The sequence below is a fragment of the Theropithecus gelada genome, chromosome 14, assembly GCF_003255815.1.
Source record: "Theropithecus gelada isolate Dixy chromosome 14, Tgel_1.0, whole genome shotgun sequence".
Classification (NCBI taxonomy): Eukaryota; Metazoa; Chordata; class Mammalia; order Primates; family Cercopithecidae; genus Theropithecus; species Theropithecus gelada.
Window position 1 is genome coordinate 61,571,592 of NC_037682.1, and position 10,371 is coordinate 61,581,962.

General features: G+C 40.7%; 1 protein-coding gene across 1 annotated transcript; it reads right to left on the reverse strand.

Moving 5' to 3' along the window:
• Positions 1-889: 889 nt before the first annotated feature.
• LOC112607070 (olfactory receptor 52B6) lies at positions 890-1,900 on the reverse strand. Its single transcript, XM_025358128.1, has one exon. The coding sequence runs from the start codon at positions 1,898-1,900 to the stop codon at positions 890-892; it is 1,011 nt and encodes a 336-aa protein (XP_025213913.1).
• Between the last annotated feature and the right edge of the window lie 8,471 nt (positions 1,901-10,371).

The window sequence follows — 10,371 nt, forward strand, 5'->3', positions numbered from 1 at the left end:
ACTATGTTTTCAAGAATAGTTTGGTCTTGGGCTAAAATTCAGGTTGAGTTCCTCTTCTCAATCTTAGAGAACATCAGCCTAGGCTAATTCCTGATGTTAATAGTTATTATTGAGTAAGTTATTAAATAACATATAGACGTTTATATTTCTTAACTATTAAATAATACATACATCCATAGATATTAGATATGAGCAGGTATTTTTATTTCTAATTTTAATGATGAATATAACTTTTAAATACAAAGCATATTTGGATGGATAGGAGTCCTATACAATTGTCTACATTTCAGGGAAAACTTCATCCAGAACAGGTAATGGTTAGCTCAGAATTATTTGATAAAAGTTGATAAATGGATATGTCCACCTATTTATGCTGCTGCTGTGTTAGTATCTCTGAACATGGGTATATACATGTATGTGATCATAAATTTGTGCAACTGGTAAGAAAAATATCATCCCATGAGACTATAAACTCTTAGACATGACAGTTCTCAGGGGTTCCCATCATGAGAAAGATGTTGAACTGACAAATGTCAAAATTATATACAAGTGGTTAAGAACAAATTAGGAAGCCAATGTAAGCAGTTAGAGAAAGGTTTCAGTTAGATTGTAAATTTGGTTTTTACATTTCCCCTAATTAGCTAGTTTTTCTTGAGGTGATGGGAAATCAGATTGCATTTCAATAGTAAGGGTAAGAGGATTAGATAGATTTTGCTAAAGATTTCCAATAAAAGAAATCAGAGGTGGGTTTGAATAGATGACATATTTAAATAAATTGAAATATCGATGAGAATAACACAGGGATAATTGGAAAATGTAGAGGCAAGAATGGGCTAAATACGGGACAATTGATAGGTATAGAAAAGGGTTGAGACTAAGTTGAAAGCCTTTATTTAGATCCTTTGGCAAGATTTGAAAACATCTGCTTAGCCCCTTCCAGTATTTGCTTGGTCCTCACTCCATAAATAATGGGATTGAGCATAGGAGGAATGACAATGTAGAGGTTGGCCAGGAGAATATGGACATAGCGTGGGATGCTTCTCCCACCAAACCTATAGGCAAAGACAGAAAAAAGGGCAGGGACATAGAAGAGTAGGATGACACAGACATGGGATCCACAGGTACTCAGGGCCTTGGAGCGGGCATCTTGAGAAGGGAGGTGGAAGACTGCTTGGAGGATGTGGATGTAGGAAACAGTAATAAGGATGATGTCCAGGCCTGTGGAGAGAAGAGCAGCTGCCAACCCATACCAGACATTGATGGAGATATCAGAACAGGAGAGGTGGGCAATGCCCATGTGCTCACAAAATGTGTGTGCAATGATGTTGATCCGGCAATAGTGCAGGCACTTGAGGAGAAAGATGGATGGAAACATAATGATGAACCTGCAGCTCAGGGCGGCAGCGGCAATCTTCCCAATGACCTTGCTTGTGAGGATCGTGACATATCTCAGCGGGGAGCAGATGGCCACGTAGCGATCAAAGGCCATGGCCGCCAGGACAACAGAGTCAGCCACAAAGAGGAAGTGAATGAAGAACATCTGAGTGAGGCAGCCATCAAAGGAAACGTGGCTATAACCTAGCCACAAATTGGGCAGGGCCTTAGGCATGGTGGTGGTAGAGAGCAAAACATCAGCACTGGCCAGCATGGATAAGAATATGTACATGGGCTCATACAGGATTGCCTGGGAGAGGATGACACAAATTAGGATGCCATTGCCTGCCAGGGTGGCAATGTACATGATGCAGCAGGGGATGGATAGCCAGATGTGTAGGTGCTCCAGCCCAGGGATGCCAGTAAGGAAGCAGCCTGCTATGTGAGTGTCAGAGTTGTTCACAGCAGCTATGCTGTTAACAGAAAAAAGGGCCATGATTTTATGCAGAGTCCTCACCTGTGCCATAGGGAAAAAAGAGCTTCAGAGTTTTGAACGCATTAGCAGAGTGTCCATAAAAACAAACAGCACAAGGTCTGCATATAGTTAGAGGCCTGATGACAGTTATGGCCTCTGCACACAGGCATATCTCTACAGATAATCACACACAGGCTCTGCACACAGCCATATTCTCACTAAATAATTACACATGGGCTCTGCACAGTTACAGGACCTGCCCACAGACAGGCTCTGTGTTCCTACTCAGAAGCCCTCCACACAACTTTAAGAATTTCAGGAAACTAGGCCAGGCGCAGCGGCTCACGCGTGTAATCCCAGCACTTTGGGAGGCCAAGGCGGGTGGATCACGAGGTCAGGAGTTCAAGACCAGCCTGGTTAAGATGGTGAAACTCCATCTCTGCTAAAAATCCAAAAAAAAAAAAAAAAAAAGAAAAAAAAAAGAAAAAAGAAAACAGAAAAAAAAAATTCAGGAAACTAAAGGGCTCAAAAACATTGCCAGACTCAGCACAGTACCATAGATCCTGAAAAGAACAGGGATAGGTAGAACATCAAAACCAATCTCTACAATCTCTTTGGGCATGTGAACTGTAATGAGCTCTGCAAAAGCCCCAGGCCCTGCAGAAAGGACTGAAGTCCTACAACAAGAGGACTAAGCAACAATTTGCTTAGCAGATTATATGAAAGAGTAGGATTGGGGGTGGTAGGTACTGTCAACCCTATATCCCTTTTTCCCTAGGCACAGATGAAGGCAGTTAAGGTAGCTATGGCATTTAGAAAGAACACAGGAGAGAGTGTGAAAAAACCTGGGTCAGAGTTCTGCCCTGTTAACTATTGGCTGCATGATCTTGGACAAGTCACTTCTCTGAGTAACAATTTTCTAATTTTTAAAATGAGCATAATTGTTGTTTTGTTGGTATATTAAGCTAAATTTTCTCCATGGAAGGCTTATTAAATTGCGTGTGACTTCCTGAGTCACCTCTGTGACTGTGAAATGTGGCACTATCATCCAGAGCAGAAAGGAAGGTGTAGGACAACGTTTCTGAAGCTTGGTCTCCACAGCATCATCAGTGTACTTGTAAATTCTTTGGCCCTACCACAAACCTATGGATGAGAAAACCTAGAGTTGGGATAACAATCTGTGTTTTGGCAAGCTCTCTAGATGATTCTGATTCATGCTGAAGTTTGTGAACCACTGATGTAAGAACTTATTGAGCTTTCTTCCCTATCTACTCTAGATGTCTATCATTTCCACCAGGATCATTTCTTTTTAGTACCCATTGGTTTCTGCTGTATCTGTAAATTCTCAGACTTCAAATAAATCTAACTAGTGTTATCCTCAGCTTACATAGTCAGGTTGTGAAAAAAATGACACAATCACATAAGTAGTCTTTAGTACATATTAGGACACGTGATTCCTCCTCAGTCCTATTAAACTATTCTCACAATGAATATATGACTTTTTTTTTTTTTTTTTTTTTTTTTGAGATGGAGTCTCGCTCTGTTGCCCAGGCTGGAGTGCAATGATGTGATCTTGGCTCACTGCAAGCTCCGCATCCTGGGTTCAAGTGAGTCTCCTGTCTCAGCCTCCCGAATAACTGGGATTACAGGCGCCCACCACCATGCCCGGCTAATTTTTTTTGTATTTTTAGTAGAGATGGGGTTTCACCATGTTGGTCAGGCTGATCTTGAACTCCTGACCTCAAGTGATCCACCCGCCTTGGCCTCCCAAAGTTCTGGGATTACAGGCATGAGCCACCATGCCTGGCCTATACGACTTTTATCACTGCCCAAATTCTGTTTTTCTCTCTCCACTGAATGTTTCTCTTTTGTAACTCACATTTCAAGACTATCAGGAACATATCTCTCATATTATTCCCTTCCTGTAAATTTATTTATCTCTGCATCCATCCTCCCCTCATTTCCTCCAGTCCCAGAGAAAGAGGTGCTAATATCTTTTCTATTTTCCAATGTTTCTTTTGTCATAGCTGCAATGTATTTTACTTTACCTAAATATAAGAAAAGTTTCTTGAGTAATTTTTTGGAGGTGCTGGGAAATGAACCTAGGGCCTCATGTATGAATATTTAACTTATTAGATTCTTTTAAAAACAACCTTATACACAGACAAACATACATATGCATACTTGCATGCATGCATTCATATATGTACATATGTATGTATGCATGTATATACATGTATTTATGTGTGTATGAATGTATGTAGCTATAGCGTCAATAATAATTTCCCCACCTATTCTCTGAACTTCCTTTCTTTCCTACCACTTCAGGGACTTTGTTTCATCAATTATTCTCTCTCTTTATCTTCAGCTTCTCCTAATTTCCTGGATCTTTATTAAAGAACATTCAAATGTTTTTAACCTGAAGACAAGCAAAAAATTAAGAACAACTATAATAAAAACATTTTATTCTACTAAACTCTCTTTTAAATTACAGTTTTGTCTCTCTTCTTTCCTTTAAAAATCATTCTTCCATGAAAGACCACTTTTGACTTTGATTTCTCTACCTTCCACCGTTTCTTCTCTTGTACCCTGGTCTGATCCTGCTCTCATTAAATCATCTCTCTCCCTGCAGAATTATTTACTGTTTTTTTTTAAAATTTATTAATTATTATTATTAAACTTTAAGTTCTAGGGTACATGTGCATAACGTGCAGGTTTATTACATATGCATACTTGTACCATGTTGCTGTGCTGCACCCATCAACTCGTCAGCACCCATCAACTCGTCATTTACATCAGGTATAACTCCCAGTGCAATCCCTCCCCACTCCCCCCTCCCCATGATAGGCCCCAGTGTGTGATGTTCCCCTTCCTGAGTCCAAGTGATCTCATTGTTCAGTTCCCACCTATGAGTGAGAACATGTGGTGTTTGGTTTTCTGTTCTTGTGATAGTTTGCTAAGAATGATGGTTTCCAGCTGCATCCATGTCCCTACAAAGGACACAAACTCATCCTTTTTTATGACTGCATAGTACTCCATGGTGTATATGTGCCACATTTTCTTAATCCAGTCTGTGACTGATGGACATTTGGGTTGATTCCAAGTCTTTGCTATTGTGAATAGTGCTGCAATAAACATACGTGTGCATGTGTCTTTATAGCAGCATGATTTATAATTCTTTGGGTATATACCCAGTAACGGAATGGCTGGGTCATATGGTACATCCAGTTCTAGATCCTTGAGGATTGGCCATACTGTTTTCCATAATGGTTGAACTACTTTACATTCCCACCAACAGTGTAAAAATGTTCCTATTTCTCCACATCCTCTCCAGCACCTGTTGTTTCCTGACTTTTTAACGATTGCCATTCTAACTGGTGTGAGATGGTATCTCATTGTGGTTTTGATTTCCTTTCTCTGATGGCCAGTGATGAGCATTTTTTAATGTGTCTGTTGGCTGTGTGAATGTCTTCCTTTGAGAAATGTCTGTTCATGTCCTTTGCCCACTTTTTGATGGGGTTGTTTGTTTTTTTCTTGTAAATTTGTTTGAGTTCTTTGTAGGTTCTGGATATTAGCCCTCTGTCAGATGAGTAGATTGCAAAAATTTTCTCCCATTCTGTAGGTTGCCTGTTCACTCTGATGGTAGTTTCTTTTGCGGTGCAGAAGCTCTTTAGTTTAATGAGATCCCATTTGTCAATTTTGGCTTTTGCTGCCGTTGCTTTTGGTGTTTTAGACATGAAGTCTTTGCCCATGCCTATGTCCTGAATGGTATTACCTAGGTTTCTTCTAGGATTTTTATGGTATTAGGTCTAACATTTAAGTCTCTAATCCATCTTGAATTAATTTTCGTATAAGGAGTAAGGAAAGGATCCAGTTTCAGCTTTCTACTTATGGCTAGCCAATTTTCCCAGCACCATTTATTAAATAGGGAATCCTTTCCCCATTTCTTATTTCTCTCAGGTTTATCAAAGATCAGATGGCTGTAGATGTGTGGTATTATTTCTGAGGACTCTGTTCTGTTCCATTGGTCTATATCTCTGTTTTGGTACCAGTACCATGCTGTTTTGGTTACTGTAGCCTTGTAGTATAGTTTGAAGTCAGGTAGCGTGATGCCTCCAGCTTTGTTCTTTTGACTTAGGATTGTCTTGGAGATGCAGGCCCTTTTTTGGTTCCATATGAACTTTAAAGCAGTTTTTTCCAATTCTGTGAAGAAACTCATTGGTAGCTTGATGGGGATGGCATTGAATCTATAAATAACCCTGGGCAGTATGGCCATTTTCACGATATTGATTCTTCCTATCCATGAGCATGGTATGTTCTTCCATTTGTTTGTGTCCTCTTTTATTTCACTGAGCAGTGGTTTGTAGTTCTCCTTGAAGAGGTCCTTTACATCCCTTGTAAGTTGGATTCCTAGGTATTTTATTCTCTTTGAAGCAATTGTGAATGGAAGTTCATTCCTGATTTGGCTCTCTGTTTTTCTGTTACTGGTGTATAAGAATGCTTGTGATTTTTGCACATTAATTTTGTATCCTGAGACTTTGCTGAAGTTGCTTATCAGCTTAAGGAGATTTTGGGCTGAGACAATGGGGTTTTCTAAATATACAATCATGTCATCTGCAAACAGGGACAATTTGACTTCTTCTTTTCCTAACTGAATACCATTGATTTCTTTCTCTTGCCTGATTGCCCTAGCCAGAACTTCCAACACTTTGTTAAATAGGAGTGGTGAGAGAGGGCATCCCTGTCTTGTGCCAGTTTTCAAAGGGAATTTTTCCAGTTTTTGCCCATTCAGTATGATATTGGCTGTGGGTTTGTCATAAATAGCTCTTATTATTTTGAGGTACGTTCCATCAATACCGAATTTATTGAGCATTTTTAGCATGAAGGGCTGTTGAATTTTGTCAAAAGCCTTTTCTGCATCTATTGAGATAATCATGTGGTTCTTGTCTTTGGTTCTGTTTATATGCTGGATTATGTTTATTGATTTGCGAATGTTGAACCAACCTTGCATCCCAGGGATGAAGCCAACTTGATCATGGTGGATAAGCTTTTGGATGTGCTGCTGAATCTGGTTTGCCAGTATTTTATTAAGGATTTTTGCATAGATGTTCATCAGGGATATTGGTCTAAAATTCTCTTTTTTTGTTGTGTCTCTGCCAGGCTTTGGTATCAGGATGATGTTGGCCTCATAAAATGAGTTAGGGAGGATTCCCTCTTTTTCTATTGATTGGAATAGTTTCAGAAGGAATGGTACCAGCTCCTCCTTGTACCTCTGGTAGAATTCAGCTGTGAATCCATCTGGTCCCGGACTTTTTTTGGTTGGTAGGCTATTAATTATTGCCTCAATTTCGGAGCCTGTTATTGGTCTATTCAGGGATTCAACTTCTCCCTGGTTTAGTCTTGGAAGAGTGTAAGTGTCCAGGAAATTATCCATTTCTTCTAGATTTTCCAGTTGATTTGCGTAGAGGTGTTTATAGTATTCTCTGATGGTAGTTTGTATTTCTGTGGGGTCGGTGGTGATACCCCCTTTATCATTTTTTATTGCGTCGATTTGATTTTTCTGTCTTTTCTTCTTTATTAGTCTTGCTAGTGGTCTGTCAATTTTGTTGATCTTTTCAAAAAACCAACTCCTGGATTCATTGATTTTTTGGAGGGTTTTTTGTGTCTCTATCTCCTTCAGTTCTGCTCTGATCTTAGTTATTTCTTGCCTTCTGCTAGCTTTTGAATGTGTTTGCTCTTGCTTCTCCAGTTCTTTTAATTGTGATGTTAGAGTGTCAACTTTAGATCTTTCCAGCTTTCTCTTGGGGGCATGTAGTGCTATAAATTTCCCTCTACACACTGCTTTAAATGTGTCCCAGAGATTCTGGTATGTTGTATCTTTGTTCTCATTGGTTTCAAAGAACATCTTGATCTCTGCCTTCATTTCATTATGTACCCAGTAGTCATTCAGGAGCAGGTTGTTCAGTTTCCATGTAGTTGAGCAGTTTTGATTGAGTTTCTTAGTCCCGAGTTCTAGTTTGATTGCACTGTGGTCTGAGAGACAATTTGTTATAATTTCTGTTCTTGTACATTTGCTGAGGAGTGCTTTACTTCCAATTATGTGGTCAATTTTGGAATAAGTGCAATGTGGTGCTGAGAAGAATGTATATTCTGTTGATTTGGGGTGGAGAGTTCTATAGATGTCTATTAGGTCTGCTTGCTGCAGAGCTGAGTTCAATTCCTGGATATCCTTGTTAACTTTCTGTCTCGTTGATCTGTCTAATGTTGACAGTGGAGTGTTGAAGTCTCCCATTATTATTGTATGGGAGTCTAATTCTCTTTGTAAGTCTCTAAGGACTTGCTTTATGAATCTGAGTGCTCCTGTATTGGGTGCATATATATTTAGGATAGTTAGCTCTTCCTGTTGAATTGATCCCTTTACCATTATGTAATGGCCTTGTTTGTCTCTTTTGATCTTTGATGGTTTAAAGTCTGTTTTATCAGAGACTAGTATTGCAACCCCTGCTTTTTTTTTTTTGTTCTCCATTTGCTTGGTAAATCTTCCTCCATCCCTTTATTTTGAGCCTATGTATGTCTCTGCATGGGAGATGGGTCTCCTGAATACAGCAGACTGATGTGTCTTGACTCTTTATCCAGTTTGCCAGTCTGTGTCTTTTAATTGGAGCATTTAGTCCATTTACATTTAAGGTTAAGATTGTTATGTGTGAACTTGATCCTGCCATTATGATATTCACTGGTTATTTTGCTCATTAGTTGATGCAGTTTCTTCCTAGCCTCGATGGTCTTTACATTTTGGCATGTTTTTGCAATGGCTGGTACCGGTTTTTCCTTTCCATGTTTAGTGCTTCCTTCAGGGCCTCTTGTAAGGCAGGCCTAGTGGTGACAAAATCTCTAAGCATTTGCTTATCTGTAAAGGATTTTGTTTCTCCTTCACTTATGAAACTTAGTTTGGCTGGATATGAAATTCTGGGTTTAAAATTCTTTTCTTTAAGAATGTTGAATATTGGCCCCCACTCTCTTCTGGCTTGTAGAGTTTCTGCCGAGAGATCTGCTGTTAGTCTGATGGGCTTCCCTTTGTGGGTAACCCGACCTTTCTCTCTGGCTGCCCTTAAGATTTTTTCCTTCATTTCAACTTTGGTGAATCTGGCAATTATGTGTCTTGCAGTTGCTCTTCTTGAGGAGTAGCTTTGTGGCGTTCTCTGTATTTCCTGGATTTGAATGTTGGCCTGCCCTACTAGGTTGGGGAAGTTCTCCTGGATGATATCCTGAAGAGTGTTTTCCAACTTGGTTCCATTTTCCCCCTCACTTTCAGGCACCCCAATCAGACGTAGATTTGGTCTTTTTACATAATCCCATACTTCTTGCAGGCTTTGTTCATTTCTTTTTCTTCTTTTTTCTTTTGGTTTCTCTTCTCGCTTCATTTCGTTCATTTGATCCTCTATCGCAGATACTCTTTCTTCCAGTTGATCGAGTCGGTTACTGAAGCTTGTGCATTTGTCACGTATTTCTCGTGTCATGGTTTTCATCTCTTTCATTTCGTTTATGACCTTCTCTGCATTAATTACTCTAGCTATCAATTCTTCCACTTTTTTTTCAAGATTTTTAGTTTCTTTGTGCTGGGTACATAATTCCTCCTTTAGCTCTTAGAAGTTTGATGGACTGAAGCCTTCTTCTCTCATCTCATCAAAGTCATTCTCCATCCAGCTTTGATCCGTTGCTGGCGATGAGCTGCGCTCCTTTGCCGGGGGGGGGGGGGGGTTGCGCTCTTATTTTTTGAATTTCCAGCTTTTCTGCCCTGCTTTTTCCCCATCTTTGTGGTTTTATCTGTCTCTGGTCTTTGATGATGGTGATGTACTGATGGGGTTTTGGTGTAGGTGTCCTTCCTGTTTGATAGTTTTCCTTCTAACAGTCAGGACCCTCAGCTGGAGGTCTGTTGGAGATTGCTTGAGGTCCACTCTAGACCCTGTTTGCCTGGGTATCAGCAGCAGAGGCTGCAGAAGATAGAATATTGCTGAACAGCGAGTGTACCTGTCTGATTCTTGCTTTGGAAGCTTCCTCTCAGGGGTGTACTCCACCCTGTGAAGTGTGGGGTGTCAGACTGCCCCTAGTGGGGGATGTCTCCCAGTTAGGCTACTCAGGGGTCAGGGACCCACTTGAACAGGCAGTCTGTCCCTTCTCAGATCTCAACCTCCGTGTTGGGAGATCCACTGCTCTCTTCAAAGCTGTCAGACAGAGTCGTTTGCAACTGCAGAGGTTTCTGCTGCTTTTGTTGTTGTTTAGCTGTGTCCTGTCCCCAGAGGTGGAGTCTACAGAGACAGGCAGGTTTCCTTGAGCTGCTGTGAGCTCCACCCAGTTCGAGCTTCCCAGCGGCTTTGTTTACCTACTTAAGCCTCAGGAATGGCGGGCGCCCCTCCCCCAGCCTCGCTGCTGCCTTGCCGTTAGATCGCAGACTGCTGTGCTAGCAATGAGGGAGGCTCCGTGGGCGTGGGACCCTCCCGGCCAGGTGTGAGATATAATCTCCT